This window comes from Protomyctophum bolini (assembly GCF_963924005.1).
Source record: "Protomyctophum bolini genome assembly, chromosome: 9".
In the NCBI taxonomy this organism is placed as follows: Eukaryota; Metazoa; Chordata; class Actinopteri; order Myctophiformes; family Myctophidae; genus Protomyctophum; species Protomyctophum bolini.
In genome coordinates, this window is record NC_137870.1 from 41,357,661 (window position 1) to 41,380,442 (window position 22,782).

The 22,782-nt window shown below is 44.2% G+C and overlaps 1 protein-coding gene across 1 annotated transcript in view; it reads left to right on the forward strand.

Annotated features, from left to right (window-relative positions):
• Positions 1-1,537: 1,537 nt before the first annotated feature.
• The window catches only part of kirrel3b (kirre like nephrin family adhesion molecule 3b), a gene marked incomplete at both ends in the record, with an annotated part of 253,165 nt that continues 231,920 nt past the window's right edge, over positions 1,538-22,782 (forward strand). Inside the window, one exon of the mRNA XM_080771662.1 lies at positions 1,538-1,583. Coding sequence (XP_080627788.1) covers positions 1,538-1,583 — 46 coding nt within the window. The remainder of the gene's footprint in view (positions 1,584-22,782) is intronic.

Below are 22,782 nucleotides of genomic sequence, written 5' to 3' on the forward strand. Positions count from 1 at the left end.
ACTGATTATAGATGTTCACTAAACGAGAGATTGATGCAGCTGGCAATTAATATGTCATTCTTGTTTAAGTAAAACCACAACATGTATCATGTATCTTTCTGCTGAAATGATCAACTATATGTACTTGTCTTGGAACCTTCTCTGGAGGACCTAATTGTGGAGTCGCTGCTTTTGCGCACACACGCACGCATGCACGCACGTCTTAATTAATTAATCCCTGTGTACATTTGATTAAAAAAGGCCAGTAGTCCGCCATGCTATTATTGCTGAATAATTTAAGAAAGACAAAGAATGTTCCCTTGATCTGCTGTATAGTTGTAGTAGAAATGTGGAATCGGGGGAAGACATTGAAGGCTCTTTTTAGCCATGTTATTTCTGTGTAAAAAATTTAGTAGGCTCGACCTAGCAAACTTGTTAGTAAACAGTGCATTAGAGGGCACTTTTATGACCCCCCGACCGTGTCTCGGCTCAGCCTCGTATAGCACTGACTGAGTGCAAATAATTCACCCTGGATAGTGATGGAGGCTAATGGATATTACAGCATGTTGCTCTCGAATTATAATGTGGTCTTTATCCATCATCAGCTTGAAGATTCAGTGACATTGATGGAGTCCAATAGGCTTCTCTCTCTCTCTCTCTCCCTCTCTCTCTCTCTCTCTCTCCCTCTCTCTCTCTCTCTCTCTCTCTCTCTCTCGAACATATGTGTTTTATTTGTAGCCCATATACTAGACCATGCAAGACGCTCCTCTCTTCTCATTCTAATTGGAGCTGCAGCCTCTCAGTCCTCCTGTGGATGGTTCCCAGAGCGTAGACCAAACTTCCCAGCCTCGCGCACAGCCTCAGCCACCCAGACTGCCAGGCTGTGTGTGAGAGAGAGAGAGAGAGAGAGAGAGAGAGAGAGAGAGAGAGAGAGAGAGAGAGAGAGAGATTGGGGGGGGGGTGGAATTGGGGAGGAGTCTGGGGCTGTGTGAATGGTAGAGCAAACGAGAGAGATAGAGAGAGCGGAGCGAGCGAGTGCGCGCTTGTGGAGAGTGGAGACACTGAGATTGAGAATGGAAGAGCAGTGAGAGAGAGAGAGAGAGAGAGCGAGAGAGAGAGAGAGAGAGAGCGAGAGAGAGAGACCGTGCGGAGCTGCGGAGACGGAGTGAGCCTGTGGATGCTCGCAGAGTCGCAGCTGACAGACACAACGACAACACAGAGACTCGGCGAGACGGCACTGCTATAACTCATCATCAACGGCAAACTCTGAAGAGCGACGGTCAAGAAGAAGAGAGCAGGTGACTGAGAAAGAGAGAGAAGAAGAGGAGGAGGAGAAGAGGCATAAGAGGACAGAAGAAGAAGAAGAAGAAGAAGAAAAAGGACACTACTGTGGGACTCCAGCATCGGTCCCACTCCCCAGACTGCACAGAAGCCCACCGTATCGTCTTTTCTGCCTCTGCGTAGTGTGCGCCGTGCGTGCGTGCCTAACCAACTTCGATTTCACACTTGCCCCACAGTTCTTCAGATTATTTTTTTTGCCCCTCTCCGCTTCCCAGTCATGATCCCTTGGCTTCTTCTGCTCCTGTTGTGGTTCTCCGGACGTGGTAAGTAACCTAGCGATGCCCTGCCCATGTGCTGTGTCTGTGCCTCTGATTGCTAAGTGGTTGTTTTTGTGGCCGGTGGTGCAAATGTCCCTCTGTAATTTGTCTCTTGCTGTGAGACATCTAAGCTTGCCCTATGTCTTTTCTTTGTATACGGCATCGCTCCTGTCCTGTGTGGCCATGTTAAGTGCCAGGCGTGAAAGGAGGAGAGTACGGTAATTAGATCAAGTCAGTGCGGTGGTCCTATAGGGGCTGCCTGGGCTATGTCACTGTGTCAGTGGTGGTGGTGCCCCCGCCCGGCACTTTTCTGATTCAGTAGTTTATCACGGCTTTTATACGCCATGTCAGGCTAGTTAAATACCTCCCATTCAGCCTGGATATTCACACACGCACGTGCACGTGCGCGTGGCGCGCGCGCACACACACACACACACACACACACACACACACACACACACACACACACACACACACACACACACACACACACACACACACACACCCCCCTCTCTCTCTCTCCTCTCTCTCTCTCTCTGAAAGGCTTCTTACCCCACAGTCCAAGTTACATTGTTTTGACACATGTGAAAATGCCAATTCAATTCAATTCAGTGAAGGGGGGTATAGTTAAAGAGGGGGAAAGGGGGTATAGTATTGAGGAGTTCTTTAAAATCATCCCGGCCAGAATAGAAGGGCACCACCACAACGATTTCCTTCACGATGCGTGTTGTTATTTGTATTCCTATAAAGACGGCGTGTTGTTGTCTGTGGACAGAATGAGGACAGGGGGAGTTGTTTCCCATGCAGCGTGCCACCAGGTGGTTGTCTTTTGGAAAACAATGGAAGAAGTGGGTGAAGGTGTAAAAAAGTGGCAAACGAAGCAACGATGAGCATAAAGTGACCGAGCACTCTCCACGCGGGGGGCTGTCTGATGCAGACGGACCTAGTGCCGAGTGAGCCAGACAGACAGTCCCCCCGCGTACCCCCAAAACCCCCTCCACCCTCCCGCACTCCCCCCATCCCAACCACTGACCCCCCCCTCCCACACAAACACACACACACCCAGTGTATCCTATGGAAGGTCAGGGTCACCGGCTCACGGCTCAGCCTCTTTTCAAAGTTTGACCCAATCACGGGGGTGATGCTAAAGCAGGACTGTGAAAGAATGCTCTGTCTGTGTGTGCATGCTCTTGCGCTTGTGTGTGTGTGTGTGTGTGTGTGTGTGTGTGTGTGTGTGTGTGTGTGTGTGTGTGTGTGTCTGCTTTTGCGCTCATCTCCCCATGGGTGTTGTAACCTTTTGTTCTTCTGACAACGAAGGAAAAGAGGACGAAAAGGAATCCATTCCAATCCGAGTCCCATCAATGATGAAATTGATAGCTGTGCGGTTGCAACACATCCACCACCACAAACAGAACAAAACAGAAGCCGGTATAAACAACGTTGTTGTTGTCTCTCGTGCCGTGCCACATGTTGATCTGGTGTCAACAGCCAGGGGAGAGATGTTTAAAAATGCATCAATCATTATATATATACACCACCAACGATCACAACACACGGCCAGCTCCTATAATGTGTTTTCGCGTTCTTTTCATTTATCCGTTTAATTTATATTCCTGCGTGTGTTTCAAACATGTATATTACTGCTATTGTTTATACAGCACTGAGCACACAATCATATCTGGACACACATCATGGCCACGAGCACTAATTTGAATGTGTCTGCGTGCGTGCGGGGTGATGAAGCTTCTAATATGGCTCTCAGCGGCGTATGTATGCACTTTTTTAGTATCTGCAGGATTCTTGTTTTTATGACTGTGGAAGTGGGTGTCCTGGGATGTTGACAGAAACAGTCCCATCCCATTCTGTAAAGTGGACTACGGTACTCTGAGTGGATGGCAGCTCGGGGAGTGGTATAGACTGTTCCACTGCTGGTTGTGATCGTCGTTATGGGGGCAATTTTTTACAGACACGGGGCGGGCAAAACAGGGCCGGCTCACGTACAGTATTGTATATCTCCACGTTTATTTCATTTTATGAAATTTGCTCACACTGTGCTGCACAAGTGTATATATATATATATATACCGGCAATCACAATCCTCTTCCAGCTCACCCACACTATCTTAAAGCATCTATAAAGTTCATAGCATCTGCATTGCAATATCCATGTACTGTACATAGTCATGCATATACAGTATGAACATCTTCCACTATAGCAGTCACGGTCGGAGTTACGTGCAGGGTGGGGGAAAAAATACAGCAAATCTCAGATAGTATACCAATGGGTCAGAGGAGATTGCTGCACATTTCTAGCAAGAGTTGGTTATTATTTCCATAATATAAAATATTGCAATATCCTCCGGCAGGTATAAACAGGAGATAGCAACAACCCCTGCCTTGGCTTTTCGCCTGCCTCTGGGGGGAAAAAGTGGTCCCCCCCGTAGCTAAGTCTTGTTGTACAAATTACAGCTCTGTTTATATAGCGCCGTGTCCGGTGTCAGCAGAGAGCCAGCGGAGAGAAAACAATAATCTTTGTGGGGGTTTTTTTGGGGGGTTTTTATGAACCGCTGGGATATGGCAGGGACTATACGGCCACGATATAGTTATTGTGTGAGACAGAGACACCAAGGAATGGATATAGGAGAGAGAGAGAGTGAGGGGGAGAGGGGGGGGTTGTGGCACTGTATCTGGTAATGTATTGTATGTGTTGTGTTTCATTATCTTCTTCAGCAGTTGAGAACAAAATGAAAGAGTCAGCCAGCCAGCGAGTATAATAGGCCCAGCACTGTGCAATTATTCTTCTCTTAAAATCAGAGAGAGGAGAGCAAAGCGTTATCCCCATCCTGGTTGTATATACTGTTATGTTGGGCTGTATCTATAGGGGCACCTTTTCTCTCCCAGTCAGTCACCCGTTTGTGCTGCTGACAGATGTCGCCATGCAGGATATCTCAGTCAAAAGTCAGCGCGAAACATCACCGAACAGAGTCACCTCAGGCCAAAGCAGTCAAAAAAACCTCGTCTTGTCTCCCTGGACTCCTCATGCACTCTCCCTCTCTCTCTCTCTCTCTCTCTCTCTCTGTCCCCCTCTCTCCCCCTCTCTCTCCCATCTCCATCCAGCCCCGGCATGCACTCACTATCTTCCTCTCTTCCTCTTCATCTCCTTTTCCCCGCTCTCCTCCTCCTCCTCCTACTGCACGCACTGTGTATACCACGCAAAATCATAAGTGCTACTGTACGTTTAACTCTGCGAGTGTAATAAAAAATCACACCTGTGTGAACCAAGTGGTGCAATCCCCCCCCCCCCCCCCCCCCCCTCTCTCTCTCTCTCTCTCTCTCTCTCTCTCTCTCATTAGAGACACAGCACTACCCCTCTCTCTGTTTCTGGCGCCCCCTTCTGGTATAAATAAGTAACTACTCAGGCTCACGGACACAGGTACACAGGTACACACACAGGCAGGTACACGGACAAAGCTGGATGTAGAAGTGGTTGCACCACTTAAAAAATAAATGGAAAGCTGCTCTTTCTGTCGTTCTGCCTCTCTCTCTCCTGTGGTTCCTGTGATTTATTTTTTTATTTTTGTGATTATATAAGACTGGCATGTGTAGTTAAGATCCTGGTTTTGACCTGTATTACCCGGCAGTGTGCAATAAAAGGACCTTTTCAAATCAAATATCTCTCTCCTGTCCTCATGTCCCTCTCTTTTTGTCTTTACACCGCTCTTTACAAGATGCTGCGTGATTGAGCACCATAGCCGCTGTCAGGGAAATGGTGTTGGAAATATCTGTGAGCGTGTGCTGTCCCGGTGGAGATGGGGGGGGCAGTTTAAGAATAGAGTCTTGTACTGGATGTGCCGGTCTCGTGCCGACAAAACAAAAGAGATCCACACAAAGCCCCTGTGCAGCCTCATGGACTGACTTTGTCTCTCTCTCTCTCTGTTTCTCTCTCCTTTTCCCTCTTTTCTTTCTCGCGTGCTCTCACTGTGTCACCACTATCCCCTGACACCTTGTAATAATTGAAATGCAAACTGTCCAAGCAGGGTATTTCTGTTCATGTTCACACAGTAAAGGGGAGGGAGAGCGGAGAGAAAAAGAAATGTTCGTTGTGTGCTTCTGTTGGACTTGTTCACTAGGGGCAGTGCTGCTGCACGGGAATGAATTCTCAACGTCCTTTGAATCAGTCAGTGGCTCGCTCAAACTTGTTTCATTTCAAGGACCCCCAGTTTTAAGAAAGATCTCTGGGGAATCCCGATCGACACTGCAAAGTCCTTGGTGTTCAACCCCCTTTTGAGATCAGATTCTAAAAATGTCTTCTAAATCCTGACAGTTTTCTGAAAAAGCTATGTTGTTCTTTGATTCTTCAAAAAATAGCAGATCTACAAGCTCATAGCGCGCCACCGAGTGGCGCGCCATGAGCTTGTAGATCTGTTATTTTTCAATAGCTAAAGCATAACATAATGCTAACACCAAAAGGGGTTCCCGCCCAAAATGGGTTAACACAGTGCACAAAATGGAACCAAATATGGACTATTTGTTTTGTAATTTAGGGTTACAGAACCCTAACTCCTCATGGAAGGAACCCCATGTTATAAGAACCACTGCCTTGAATATCCGCCGCCTGCCCGGCCGGTATACACTTCTATACAGTATCTTCTCTATGCAGTCCTACCTCTCTCTCTCATCTCGTCCGGATCTCCTGATGATACCACTATCCTTGTCATACCATGTTCGTCCTTTATTGCTGGAGAAGTCTTAATTTAAACCCTCTATTCTTATTATGTAATGCAGACCTGAGTTGCAACTGCACTTGGAACGCTTGTTTCCCCCCGTCTACACCACAATATCTTTGCCCAAATGAACTTACTGTACGTGTCGTGACATGACGTGTTGTGAGCTATTAGATCTGCTGGTGATTTCCCCCCCCCCCCCCCCCAGCAGTAGCCTATATGCATGCTAAGTGGTTAGGCTTTACGTTTTTCTACACTATACTGTCAGTTACTGCCTGACAACTTCCAATCCACTTTTTATGGAATTAGGCATGCTTTGACATGTAATTTCCTCCAAAAAATAGTAGAAAACATAATTAAATTTCATGTTTAGTCTAGTTTCACCAACGGAAAATAAATTAGTCCCTTTCCACTAAAAAAGGAAATAAATAATAATAATTCATATAAAACTCTGAAATTACATTTCAACAACACTAATCATCCACAAATGACATTGGCCAATTTTTCAATCTCATTATTGCACATAGTTATTTATAACCCACACATTATACTGCTGTCTAACACATGGATTATTAAAATAATACGTCAATTGTAATTAATTGCCCCCCCCCCCTCCTCCACTGAACCAGAACACTAAAACCAATAGTTCCCCATTTTATGTTTACATGAGCTCCATTTCACTCACAAATTGTGCCCAATTACTTATACCTGATCCAATTAACAGCAGCTGCATGAGCCTATACAGTGGGCTAGAAGGGTTTTCAGTAGGCTACACCAGTGGTTCTCAAACATGTTCATGTCAAGCAAATACATTTTCTGCCAGGGACCCCAATACAAGCTCTTTGTAGTTCAAATATTTGTTTAAAAAATAGCCGATCTACAAGCTCCATGGTTTTAGTGTTAATTGCTCCTGCCAGGTGCGGCGATATAGCTGAAGCAACAGAAGCCGTCGCATTCTGGGTGGCCGCTCTCTCTCTCTCTCTCTCTCTCTCTCAGGCTCTCTCTCTCTCTCCCACAAACACACGCTGTTAAGTTACCGAGACTAAGACTACATTTCCTGTCAATATTAACCAGTGTAAAATGTAGTTCATTGGGAGTTAAAGGGCGACGCTTTATTGTGAAGGGCCCTTCACGGCGCCCGCCGGAAAGAGAGTGTTTAAACTGCGCTGCTTTGCTGGCTCACGTTACAGTACAGACGTATTTGCAACGGTGTTGCTGTGAACAGTTTTAGCTCTGCAGTCGACCTGGTAAAGTTGAGTTTTGATTCTTTTAAACAGTCAAAACAAGACCTAAAAGAACCACAGATACTTTCAAAGCAAGATAGATGGAGTATAAAGGTGGCATTGGAAATGGAACCACATTAACAACACTAAGCGAAACACAACAGCTCCATCCACACTGACTGGAGTTTGGACACATGCCCGCATTAACTGTACCACTTGAACTGAAAAATGAAGACTACTTAATCAACTTAACCGAATCCCCAAAGCCGTCGTGTCTCATTCAGCAGGCACAACTATATGTGAGTAGCAGCCTATACAGCCCACAGTATTTCGATTAGCTCCGTTTTGGAATGGTTACGGAGCTATATTTCGACATAGTTTTTTAGATATGCAACCTGTGAGACTAGAGTATGCATATTCATTGCTTCAGGTATGCTGCAGCTGAGCCACGTTGAGGGTTTTAGTCTGAAGTGGTATTTTTACGCTACTGGCTCCTGCAAAGGTCTTCATAATTGGCTAGGTACCATGAACCCTTGTAGGGTTGTGCCAAGGATGCCTGGGAAAATAGCCCAACTTGCAAACGTCATGCTTCGCCACTATAGGGGCAAAAGGCTACACAAAATGGACTCCTAGTCCTAAGTGGACGACGTCTGACGTCAGATCTCGCACACACACACGTCTTATATGTTTAAACTGGCGCTAGATCTCGCGAGAGCGTGTTGCTCGGAAAATGAATGTCGATGGCAAGGTAGACCTTCGACCTGGTTTGTCTCTGAAAAACAAAACATGTTAATGTCAGAACGATGGGAGGATTGTGTGCAGGCTTTGTGACGATTGGGTCCAAATCATATCAACAGCTGAAATCAATAATATAATCAGTATTCTGATATTAGCCTGCAGCGGGCCACATTAAGTGCAGGCTGCCCATGTGGTCCAGATTAAGATGTGTAAATAATAGACTGCATGTGTCACCAACAGACACATGACTGAATGGTCAGTGGATGATGACGTCACACTGGTTGAGTGACAACCATATGTTTTGCTATTTCCCGCTGCTGTTTGTTTGCATTGCGCTGTTCCATCATCCCCGCAGCTTAAGTCACCGCGGTTGATTTGACCCCTGCTCATTTCTGTGCCATGATTGCTAGATGAAACCCTGCCTGTTAACCCATTCTGACCTGAGATCAGATTCATACGAGGTTTCCACTGGACACACACTGGTTCTGATTAACCCATTCTGACCTGAGATCAGATTCATACGAGGTTTCCACTGGACACACACTGGTTCTGATTAACCCATTCTGACCTGAGATCAGATTAAAAAAATGTCAGTCGTTCTTCGATTTTTCAAAAATAGCAGACCTACAAGCTCGTAGCGCGCCACTCGGTGGCGCGCTATGAGCTTGTAGATCTGCTATTTTTCAATAGCTAAAGCATAACATGATGCTGGAACACCAAAATGGGTGCCCGGTCAGAATGGGTTAATCTCTTCCAAGCCCGTTTCCCCGGTTGGATATTTATGGTAATAAGAGTTAACACATGAATAAATGTGATGAGATACCGATTTGTTGACGGCTGGGTGCGGTGAGTTTACTTAGTTTTATCCACGTCAGTTATTTCTTATTTAAAAAAGAAAAAAAGAAAATCAGTGCTGGCAGTGACATGAGGTTTGACGCACGGTACCATGTCAAATTAAGTCGGCAAATTAAATTAAATTGATAATTCAAAAGTGGATAAGTAAAATATGGATTACATGATTTTTATATTAATAATAAATTGTAAGAGAGAGAGTGAGAGAGAGAGGGAGAGAGAGAGAGAGAGAGAGAATAAAATTAACTATCTCTTATTATTATGATTATTCATAATCATGTCAAATCATTCTGTGTGTTTGGTCTCTCACTTTCCGTGTCTTTCATCAAATCCTGTCTCATCCTTATCTCGGTATACCGCGTCTCATGATGAGACGCGGGTACCGAGAGAGAGGAAGGAAACGTGGACGGAACTGAAGGAAAACTGTCAGGAAACAGATGAGATTCTCATCTCGTTGACTGTTTATTCCTTCCACCCACCGGTCGTCTCTCCATCACTTACGTCAGTCCGTGTCCACAGATAGCAGGTCTGGCAGAGGGAAATGATCAGTGTGGTTTATTCTCGGAAAAAGCTGGCAACAACAATCCTGTTCACTGCGGGCTTCATTAATGCGCTCAGCCCCATGCAGAGCGCTCCATTTACAACAACGCCCACTGATAAACCCACCGTTCCCTCCCTCGCTCCCCTAACCCCCCCTCCACCCCCACCCCCCAGACATTGCTGTTGTCGAATCTCATTCCTAGGGGATAAATTTATCCAGATTGGAGCACTACTCACTTTGCGAAAAGGCATTAGTCTCCAGATTACATGTCTGCCGGGGCGGCAAAGTTAAGTAATTCAACCAGATGCTGTTGTGATCACTGGGTCACCTGAGGAGGAGGAATTAAGGCCCCCCCCCTCTCTGTTTATCAGGCCGCCATCTCCCTCTCTCTCTGACACGCCACCCTCGGGAGAAAGGAGGACTGTGAGTGACTATAGGTTCTCAAACGTTTCCTTTTGTGTCAAGGCCCCCTAAATTGGTATGTGTTTGGTTCACGGACCCATATCTGATGTGTTTGATGTTTAATAGCCGATGTGGATGGAGGGAACTATCTTTTTTGCTGAGCCTGGGAGTCGATGGGGCGCTTGTTTTAGGCAGTTTAGGCATTGTTTTTGTCAGGTCAGGGTTAGGTTTAGGCATAGTTTTTGTGAGGTTATGTTATAAGTTATAACCCTGTCCTACTAGTAGTAGTGCTAGCGCCGGCTACTACTAGTAGGACTCCCAGGCTCTGCAGAGAACAGAGTCCCGTGGATTGAGTGAGGGGGATTGGACAGATTTTGGGAGGGATTAATAAATACTACATGGCCTCCAAAATTGCTGCTGAAAGAACAGGAAACAACAGCCACAAGGCTGTTGTTTATACCGCCCTCACAGCAGCAGTGGCTGAGACATATAGGCGGTGGCGAAGTGCTTGCGAGCTTGCGGGGTGTGTGTGTGTGTGTGTGTACACGTGTGTACGTGTGCACACGTGCGTGTCTTGTTGTGGGGGTGTTTTAAATACAGTATTGGTTTCTCCTCGGAGAGAGACGTGGTGGCACAGCTGGGCTTCGGGGAAGATACCAATATTTAAAGTAAATACCAGTGTGTTTCTCCATCATCACTGTTGTCTCTAAGTCTACTGCTTCAAGATGTGGATGCTTGGCTTTTGTTTAGAAGCTCTGCTTGGATTTGTATACATTTTCAGAACAGAAAGTGGTACTTCAGGGAAGGTTAAAACTGTAAAGGATGATAATTTAATACATTTAAGTTGACAAAATGTTGCTCTGCGACATCACAAGTACTACCTTTTTATCAAGACAGGGTCAACATTGTGCTTTGAGGTTATATCCAGTAACAATGTTGTATCATCAGATTCCCATTTCATAGAAATAGCTGTCAAATATCTTGCTTGTTGTGGACATTGTTATCTTTCCCATGAAGCAGCAATACATCACTGTAAACCTACTAAGACTCCACTTTCTGCAGGGGGATAACATCCCTCTTCTTTTCATGTGATAACTTTGATAACTGACAGCTGGTGCGGCTGGACAAGGAGTGTTTGAATTATTGTGTATATATAATAGACGTAGAATGTAGAGCAGGAGTTTACACAACAGACTATTCCTCTGAGCACATCTCAGCATACTGGCTCCATTGATTATACACCTATACAAATAGTGTCCAGACACCCATTGAGATCAGATTTTACAAAATGTCTTCCAAAATCTTGACAGTTTCCCCCCCCCCAGAAGCAAATATTTAAAAACGTTCGCTGTGAAAGAATATATTCAAAGGCCGATTCTACAAATGCCTTCTAGATCAGTATAGTTCTCAAACTTAGGACCCCCATAATTAATATGTGTTTGGCCGCAGACCCCCCATCTTAAAGACATACGAATCAGTGCTATTTTCTTCTGTCTAGGGCTGAAACTTTCCAACTTCTCAGCTCATTTGTCTCCTCCTCGGTAGCAGTTATCTGTTCAGATCTGCAGTTTTAACCTTGGGTAAATCACATGCCAGCCTTCACGGCCAAGTGCTGCTGATAGAATGCCGTGTAACTATCCTCGTTGTGTTGTTAGGTGAACTATCGAGCCAACTGCACATGACATCATTGTAGGACGTCTGCCAGTAATAATAATTAATAATAATAATAATAATAATTAGAGCACCTTTCATACAGAGTTGCAGTTGAACGTGCTTCACAGGCAGGACAGAAATCAAGTGCTCTACAGTTAGGTCAAAGTTAACGTCATACACAATGCAAGACATAGAGTATGCATACAATCATGGACTTAAAACAGAAATGGGAATTCAAGGTCAAGCATTGGAGTGCTAAGGGAGGACTTTATTTTACTACGGATTTAGCAGACGTATAGTCCCTGGACATTGAACACTAAACAAAACTGACATAACAAGACATGAGATGACAGCACAGCGTACAAAAACAATGCATTTCAAACACAGTAAAAGGATAAAATGAGAAAAGATGAACCCATTTTGACCTGAGATCAGATTCTAAAAATGTCTTCTACACTCTGACAGTTTTCTGAAAAAGCTATGTTTCTATGTCAGTCGTTCTTCGATTTTTCAAAAATAGCAGACCTATACCCGCACTATGAGCTTGTAGATCTGCAATTTTTCAATAGCTAAAGCATAACATAATGCTAACACCAAAATGGGTTCCCGCCCCAAAATTGGGTTAAAACTTGGCCGCAGAAGGCCAATCTAAACAGGTGTGTTTTTGTTTAAAGATGTTGGTGGAGTTGACCTCTCTGATTTCCCGAGGAACTGTGTTCCATAACTTTGGTGCATAAAGAGAATTGTAGCCTCTCCTATTTTCTTTGGTGGTTTCTTTTTATTGTTTTGTTCCTTTTGTGTCAATTAAGTACACCTGCTGTCTGGGATCTCTGCAGTGTTCTGAATGGAGTGTATGGTGATAGAAAGTCTGCTATGTGTGCAGAGCCTTGGCCGTTGAGCGCTTTGTATAGTTAGTAGCACCTTGAAATCTATTCTCCGGGAGCCTTTCTTTCTCTCTTTTGTTTTTGTCCATGTTGTTTTCAATCATAATTACGTCAAAGGATCTTCAAAAAGTGCCCCGACGTGTCTCAATGCGACACAACGTTGTGACCTTGTAGATCAGCAGCTATACTTTCACTGTAGTTTTCATGCGTGGCTAGCTAGACATCAAATCTCGCTTTTGGGTCTTGTGCTAAAACGCCTGGGAACCACTGGGCTTAGAAGATGCATTCAGCGTTTGGGCGTGGCTGGCACATGAGGAATTGAGATGGTGATCTGATGATTACGACGTTATCCCGTCTTGAGTGTGTGCATGCAGTCTTGAGCATTGTCAAAAGTGTGTGCGTGTGTGTTTGTGCTTGTTGTGCGTGCGTGCGTGCGTGCGTTTGTGTGTGTTGGGGGGAGAGTGGGAATGGTTTGCCACACCAATTACGGCTGCTAGCCCTGCGGTGGCAATATAAATGCAAATCAGCCTTTTAACTTGTGCTAGGGGAGAAACTGGTGAGAGAGATGCTCCTCACCTGTGGACAAGCATGTATACGTACGTGTGCATTTCTACCTGACATTACGACTATATACCTTGCAAGGGGTTTTGTAAAACAACAAATAGATAGTGTCAATTTGAGAAACACCCCGCAAGGCCACTGCCTATATGTGTGTGTGTGTGTGTGTGTGTGTGTGTGTACCCTCCTTACATTACGACTCGTGCAAAATGTGTTAAGTAGTGTCATAATAATCTTGAGCGCTTTAACCATAATATATCATTTTACTTACACACTTTTAGATGGAAGGGAATGGGTGGTCCGCAGCCAAACACATGTAATTTTGGGGGTCCTTTTTGACACAAACACGTTTGAGAAGCAGCGGTGTGAGAGGGATGGAAGGAGAACCTGTTCCCTATAGCCTGTTTGTGAACCCAGACAGCGTCGCTACAGTATAACCCATTCTGACCTGAGATCAGATTCATACGAGGTTTCCACTGGACACACACTGGGTCTGATTAACCCATTCTGACCTGAGATCAGATTCTAAAAATGTCAGCTGTTGTTTGATTTTTCAAAAATAGCAGACCTACAAGCTCGTAGCGCGCCACTCGGTGGCGCGCTATGAGCTTGTAGATCTGCTATTTTTCAATAGCTATAAAGCATAACATGATGCTGACACCAAAATGGGTTCCCGTTCAGAATGGGATAAGAGGCATGGCTTTCCTTCTTGAAGGGCCATTTGATCCGGGCTGATACCAAAAGCATGTTTTATTCAGCAGAGTGTATCAGACACAACAAGCTATTGCAAACTTTCTTTTGATCCGAACTAACAAAAAAATAGTTTTTTCCCCCCAATCGGCGACGAGGGCTTTGGAAATGAGTAAAAAAAACAAAAAAAGGGCCACATTGACGTGCTTCCCACGGCTGCCCTTGTGTTAACGCCGGTTAAACACCAGTCGCCAAGTATAGAGGCTTCCAGCCACCTGCTTGTCCCTGCTAAGACAATTAGCTATTTTAGGGGGGGGAGGCCCAATCAGTAGTCAGAATCACAATGTTAGCTCTGGAGCCAATAACCACGTCCTGCACATTTCCCCTGCCCCCCCTCCCCCCACAACCCACACAAAACCCTCATTCTAGCTATGCTGACATTGGCACTGTGCCAACCTTCCACAAATTCTAATTAGCGTGCATTTGTTTCGGGGGAAACGCAGGAGCATTTGACACTGGGCCTGGGAAACCTGTCAGATGGGGGAGCGTCAACAACATTGGTCCCTGAAATAGTTTAGTGTTAGGGGGCTCTGTTAGGGGGCTCTATGGCTCTGTGGCATGTGTCCGCATGGAGTTGTTTACCAAGCTCATTCGTTTAGTCTTTAGGCACACACAGCCACATAACACACAAACACACGCACACGCACACACGCACACGTACACGTACACATACACGCACACGCACACGCACACGCACACGCACATACACAGACTCCCCGTGCCCTTCTGTCACCAATTTGCGATTCTGCAATTAAGCGGTGCCACCGAAGCTGAGCATGCTATACAGATATACACATTACACAGTACAAATAAATCCACAGTCTTAATTCCAAAATGGACCCAGTACGGTCAGAGTAAAAAAAAAAAAAAAAAAGCACTTCTATAACATCCTATAAATGTGGTTTTCTATTGATCCTCAGACATATATACCACAGCAGGACATTGTCATATTGATCATAAATAAATGCTTTTGATGTGTCTTTAATATGCTACTCCTGGTAGTTACACATTGTTCTATTGGGGACCAGTCTTTTAATGCAGTAATAATGTGGTGTCAGGATATATGGTAGATAATCCCCCAGATATATCTCACCACTCCCCTCCACACACACACACACACACACACACACACCACCACCACCACCACTACCACACTGAAGCTTACTGCACCGTCATACAACTGTTGGTCGTCGCCTTTCAAATGCTGGCTGGTGAAGTATCAAGTAGCTGTCCAAAGAACTAACTAAGAAACAAAGTCTTATCATCTCAGAGACCGGTTCGTTGGCGGGGGGGATCAACGTATTCAGAAAATGCACAAAAAGTGCACAATTCACTCTCAATATGAACACTTTTATTATTCAACATTGCGGTCAAAAGACGTTCTTCAGGCATGCCTATAAAACGCAACTAAAAATAAAAAAATAAACTCCACATAAACTTTTGTGAATGATTTTCACCAGCCACTCCAATTCTCACACTGATGATTCAAAGGGTTTGGAGAGATAATTCTAAGTTCGAGTACTATCTCAATATCGTTTCAATATCACATTTATTTTCCATGTTGGGCACATGGGCGCTGAAAAAGAACAGAAAATAAAGATATTTATTTGCACATTTGGGGAGGGCATTTGGGGGGGGTGTAGGGGTTAATGATTTGCCATGCTTACAGCTCCGTTGGCATTGGCTCTTCAGTCTGGCTGCCCTCCCGGTAGAACTGACACTAGTCATTGCTCAGTCCCCCCCAGGGGACGTTAGCGCAAATCACCCAGGGCCGGGTACACAGGGAGTCATTGCAGTTCACCACGTTCCCTTGGCCACTGGCCAATGAGGGACACGAGCTGACTTAATTGCCCCACCCTTGCACGAACCCCGTGGTGAGGTTTCCGGTGTCCCCGGCCCTATGTTGTGCTACACCTTTATTAGCTTGATTGCGAAGGCAGTGAGCACTTACTATGAGACCTAGCAGATCATGTCAGTCTGTGTGTGTGTCTGTGTCCCCCCCCTTTGTGCCCATATATGGAGCTGAGTGATTTGTTTGTGATTGATGCAACACACTCCATATTTGGACGTATAGCTGCTTTGGGGACTCCTTATATGGTTATGGCTAAGTTAAAAACTTAACTTAAAAATAACTTAACTTAAAAAAATAATAACTTAAAAATAAATCTTAAAAAACCCCAAATATGTACGAGCTGCGTTCGCTTCCTGCGTTTGCGCGTCTTACTGGTATAATCAAATACAAAAAAAATAAATGAACATACAAAGATCTGATAATACAATAAAACCACTAGAAGAACTTCAACACAAACCTTCTCTAAACCTTCTAAAAAAAATGTCTTTCTAAATCATGGCGGTTTCCTGAAGAACCCGTTTTATATCAGTGGTTCTCAAACCGTTTCATGTTAAAGAACCCCAAATGTATATGTAATTGCCCGCCGACCCCCATTTGAAAATATGTTGTTCCAGGGGACCCCCCCCCCAGAAGAAAATATTTGAGTTAAAAGCGTTTGCTGTGAAAGTATGTATATTAAAAAAATGTGCACAGATTTTCTAAAATAGTCTACAAGCTCATATTATATACTCGGCGAACACAGCTGATCCACAAGCCCTTGTGGATCGTAAACCCGCTCTGCGATGTAATAATGGCCGTATACACAACAAAGCATGAATCAGCTAAACGAAGAGTGCAGAGACAAACGCCCCACGGAACGTGGCCCGTGCATGATGAACAGACTTCACGTCACAGATTGGATTAGTGCGAGGGGAAGAGAGAGAGCCCTTAAAAGCCATCTAAAGTGATAATGTTACTAGAGGGTCTGCCTTAATGACAGATGAGTGGTGCGATCCCTTTAAAAGCCTATACCGTCAGTCGACGTCCGCGGGCATTCTCAGCCTTTTCATTGTCATTCTTTAGCTCTGGACCCACTATTTGTTTCGCGCTGCTGCAACATTTATTTCAAACTTTTATACGTCTACTACTTTTGATTATTTTGTGTGACGCTGTACTATGATTAAGTAGGGCATTAAATTACGGGGAGGGGGGGGGGGTATATATAATAAAATAAAATAAAACACAAGAAGTTACCAATATGTTAAGAGTTTTCTGCCTGACAGCAACAATTATGTGCTGTTTACGATTATGTGATTATGTGCAGCTGCGACGATTATGATTTTATTCTCTGGCACCGGATGCGACTAGATTCAAGCCCTTAACAGTCATTATTTATTTTAATACTTTTCCTATACATTCTATTGAAATATGAAATAGGATTTAAACATACTTTTGATACATTTAACAAAGTTATATTTATATATTATATTATATTATATTTTCCCATGGAGCACCTTTCAGCAGTGAACCAGTGGTGGAGAAATAGTGGTCTAGTGATTCTAAAACGTTTCAGGGTGCAACCCCCCCAAAATGATCATATTTGAACTGTGGACCGCACAACCCTGACAAGCACTTGGACTTGTAGGAGTTGAGACAGCTATTGTTCCCTCTTTCTTATAGGAAAATTTGACAATTTGTCCAATGTTTGAGCATTGTGAGCTACAGTATAGCTGCTCCCATGTGTGGCCTTTGCAATTACAGTACGTCATGTGGCAGCCAAGTCTACTGTATGTGCTTGTCATGTTTGTTTGGAGCGCTTAAAAGGTAGAGTAAGTGATTTCACTTAATTCAAATATCACTTTTTCACAATTTTTTTGTTTTGTTGTGATAATCCTCTCTACTATAGAGTATGCTGACCATATAAGGAGTTCCTCCCTGTCCCCAGTTAACCACCTGGGGGTCAAAAAACCTTAGGTTTCGTTTTTGACTCTCTATCCTGATTGGACGAAGGCTTAGGTCCCACAGCCAAAAACGAAACCTAAGGTTTTTTGAGTGAAATCACTTACTCTACCTTTAACAAAAATCATTTGCCAGCCAAGTCTATGGACTTTTAATGTTTGTTTAGGGCATTAAATGACGACATGTGGCCAATATAAATACATCTTGTGACTTATTTGTTTTATACATACAATAATAACACACATGCATTCAATTCAGTCTCGTAACGTATGTATAGTGGCAGTGAATCTGCAATCGTGTGGCAGCCACAGTGGGTGCCCCTCACTTTACACTCACTCACACACTGTATTTGGCCGTGGATCCCCATCACGCGTGCACGCACACGCGCACATGCACACACACACACACACACACACACACACACACACACACACACACACACACACACACACACACACACACACACACACACACACACACACACACACACACACACACACACACACACACACACACACACACACACACACACACACAGAGAGAGAGAGAGGCGCCAGGAAGGACGGGTCATTACACCCCTCGGCAGTAATGTGTCCATATTAGAGATACACAGTTGGAGACCACTGAATGGCTCGGGTCGATCCCGCCGTGGTCAACTCATCTTCTTTGTAAAGAGCAGAAATGGGACCAATAACCGCTCACCCCCGTTCAGTTTGCTAAGCAGTGTCATCATCACAGGTGTATCTCTCTCCCTTTAGCCCATTCTGACCTGAGATCAGATTCTAAAAAATGTCTGTTTGAAAATGACAGTTTTTTGAAAAAGCTATGTTTCTATGTCAGTCGATTTTTCAAAAATAGCAGACCTACAAGCTCGTAGTGCGCCACTCGGTGGCGCACTACGAGCTTGTAGATCTGCTATTTTTAAATAGCTAAAGCATAAGCTAAGACCAAAAGGGGTTCCCACCTAAAATGGGTTAGAGCAACCCCCACGCTTTCAGTTCCCTGCAATTTAGGGGCCATTTCATCATTGTCATGCCCGTGCGTTTTTGCTAGGAACAGTATAGTGGCAGCCTTGCTGAGATTTGTGAGGTATACTTCTGCAGAAAGCGCTGCTGCTGAGTGACTGTCCGTGACAGTTCAGGGTCTGTGATGGCCCCGTAATGCTCTCGTGGACAAAACGACTATTATGTGTGTATCTAAGCAGGCCCGCTCTGTGGCTAGCGAATAAAGTGCACACACAGAGCGAGCCCGGCAATACAATAGAGTATGTTATTTCACTGACGAACTGCAAAGTAATAATATAAAGATAATGCCGCCAATGCCATACACCATCGTGTACTCTCTGAGTTACGAAGGGATACATTAACACTGAGGAAGCTCCACTTTGAGCATTTTGTCATCGGTTCATGCCATACAAGTCCAATATTTAACATTGTGCAATTCAAGGTTTCAAGGTTCCGTCACACCAATATATGTCAGACATATAGAGGGATGAAGTTTTGTTTCCCTCTCATCCAGGTGAACACAATTGAACACATTGTGTGTGTGTTTTTGAAAAGCTATTTCTCAACGAATTATTATTATTAGTTCCAACAGCTGACAACGCAGTAAATGTTGTTGTTGTGTCTTGGATGCTTTAAGGCTTTCCCTATGCTAGGGGTTGTCCAAACTTTTTTTCAAAGGCGGCCGTATTAGAAAATATTAAAACACCCCAAAGGCCCCAACTACATTACCTATAATATAACCAGACGTGGAAGGTAATAAATTAAATAAAAATAGCCTTTCTATGACCCCTTCAGAATGAGACGACAAAGGTACAAGGAATCCTGACAAATTATACTCTGCGGGAAATGCACCTGGTGAATAAAACACTTCAAAGTAAAAATGTCCCATACTGTTGAGCCGTTAAGGAAGCCGGGGGCCGCATAAAATTCTTCCTGCAATCTTCTATACCGCATTTGGCCCATGGGCCACACTTTGGACACCCTTGCCCCTCACCACACACAAAAAAAAACAAAAAACATACAGTATCTCCTGCTTGGAATACGAAGCAAAAAACTTAAAAGGAAGGGGATTCTTGTCAGAAATTACAATATATCAGAGGCTAGCAGCCCTAATCCTCGCTGCTAGTTTAGTGTGTGTGTGTGTGTGTGTGTGTGTGTGTGTGTGTGTGTGTGCGTGCGCGTGCGTGCGTGTGTTTGCGCAAGCGAGTATAAATGTGATTATTCCCCCGCTTTCGCTGTATGCAAATTGTATTACTTCGCATTGTTTGACTATCTGACTCTTAACAGCTTGACTTGCATGGTTTAAAATGCTTCTCTCATTGGTTTTTCATTGACATTGGACTCAAATCCTGTTTGCATTCAGCAGCAGAGTAGTAGGATAATAAGTGTGTTTCTCTTCCTTTAATGCCCTTATGCGTGACTTTTAGCTTACGTTTGGCTGCACCCTGCCATCTCAATGGTGGGGAACGGTGCATCCCCCCATGCAGCCCAACGCTCCGTGATGACACTGTCATGGCAGGACATAAAAAATTGAGAAGGGCATCTAAAGGTTGACCACGGCAGCACACGGTGGGACATACAGAGGTGTTACCAAACACACACTCTACTCCGCGCAAATCTGATGGGGTGCCCTTCAACTTTTCCCCAGGTCTTTGGGGGCGTGAATTATTAACAACCCTTTTGTTTAAAACGTATACCCAAGAAGCGATCTGCCCAGCTTGATGGCCTCATCGCAGGTAGACACTATACCGCATTCAATTAGTAGTGGACAGTGGTGGGAAAGTATTAAACTCAGTAAACACTATCAGCATGCATGAAAATAAATTGCCGATCTAGGCTTGCACAGCTGGTGTAGCGGTCCAGGCTGTGAGCGACCGAGCAGTCAAAGCTTGAAAGGATGACACAGGTTTTCAAACTCAAAGTTTGTTTTAATGTCAAAAGTAACAAATAATGTGGTGGGTTCCTTTAGGTCAACATAACTATAACTTAAATGAAAATAATGTGGCAGCAAACAGGAAATGAACTCAACCAACAGACCTGTCCAAATGACACAAGAGGGAGACTTATATAGTGGTGGACCAAACCAATAAATACACAAAGGGGTGGACAGCAATTAGAGCCAACTGGAATCAATAAACCATTCCCAATCCCCCCCCCCATTCTCAATCAAGTATGTTGGTATGTTGGTCCTCTGCATCAGAGCATGACTCCACCCCATGCCCCCATATGTTGCCATTTCAGGAACTAAATAAAGAACAGAACATTAGAACAGTGCATATTGTCACTAAGCCATTTTCAAATACTGATTGTGTTTCATGCATTATAATATAATATAATCATTGCAAATGTCAATACTATAGAGGTTAGAGTATAGAATGCAAATGGGTTAGAGGAGTCTTCTCTCACTGTGGGGCTGGGATCACAGCCCTCACACATAAGGCACCTTACTGTATAGGCTCAATGTAGCCTGACAGCGCATCGCAAGTTCGAGTCCCGATCCAGGCCGCCTTTGCTGCCCTTCTCTCTCTCCCCATTTCCTGACAACTATATACTGTCCTATATCAATAAAGGCATAAAAAAGCTCAAAACTATTATCTAACAAAAAGAAAATAGACGAGAAAAGTAATGAAAATTGGAAATATACACCAGTGAAGATAAATACCGCTACTTCAAAATTGTAATTACGTTTTGGTTTTTTTACTTTACCACCACTGGTATAAGCGGAGGAAATTGGATCCCCTGCTGGCCAGATCTGGGTGCGTTTTCCACACTGAGTGGAGACTTAATGGCTCGCAGTCTACCGTCAGTCCTCATCATTCTGCTGCCTGCTGGGTAATTGCCATGACATTTTTCCATCCTATTTTTATTTCTAGTGTTGATTAAACTGTACCTTCGTTCACAATTTCAAATTGAAATATGTACGAAAGATATATTCCAGCGACAAATTGAGACATATTGTTTGGGATGTTTCTGATTCTGTATTCTTTTTCATCCATTTTGCTCGTCCGTCCGTCCGTCCGTCCGTCCGTCCGTCTGTCCATCCTTCCTACAGTACATTTTCAATAACAATATTGACAGGCCCCCCTCCTCCTTTGGCATTAGATGAAGGACAGTGAACATAAAATAGAGCCTTGTGAGCGTCTTGGCATTGCTATTGTTGTTGTTTCCCCCCCAGACCCGGCATCCTTTAGCTTCTCCTTTTGATCATCACCTCCATATTGGCTCTGAAATAGAAATACCAACTACTCTGCTGCACAAGTGGCTCTCAGAGTTTTGTGTGGCTCCCTTTTGAAGGCTGCCAAACAATTGTGTCTTTCATCTCAAAAGAACCATGTATGCAGCAGCCGTCATGTGCCAAAATAAACAAAAAAGAATACACAAGGAGAAAGGCGGTATATGAGGCTAAGAAAAAATTATGGAAGATTGTCAGGTGTCTATATGTAATTGTGTTCTCTCCAAGGTACCCTTAGATTTAGATTGCATGTACAGTATTTCACTTGATAGTTGCTGTCTCTCTCACTCACTCACCGTCAGCACTCAAAACAGTGTGTGTGCATGTGCGCGTGCGCGCACAATTTTTTTGCATGTGATTTAAGTGAGATTTAAGTGACTTTGAACGTAGCATGGTTGTTGGTGCCAAACGCGGGCTAGTATTTCAGTAGCTGCTGCATCTGCTGGGTTTACCGAGGATGGTCAGAAAAAAGAAAAAAAAATCCAGTGAGCAGCAGTTATGTGGGTTTAAAACGCCTTATCGATGCCAGGGGTCAGAGGTGAACGAAGCCGACAGAACTGCAACTGAAATAAGCACTCGTCGCAACCGAGGTATAATATGCAGAAGATAAGATAAGAGCATCTCTGAATGCATCTCTGAACAGTGGACCTTCAGGCAGACGGAATTATACAGCACTTAACTTATAAGATTGGGAAATTAAAAGATGGAAGATTGGAAAAAACATTACCCGGTCTGATGATACATGGGAGGTTAGGCCTGATTATCAGACTGTAGCTTTCTTGAAGGTAGAGTCAGTATTTGGCACCGGCTACAACATTGCCTTGTATCAACACAGTTACCGTCTGCTGCTAGTGC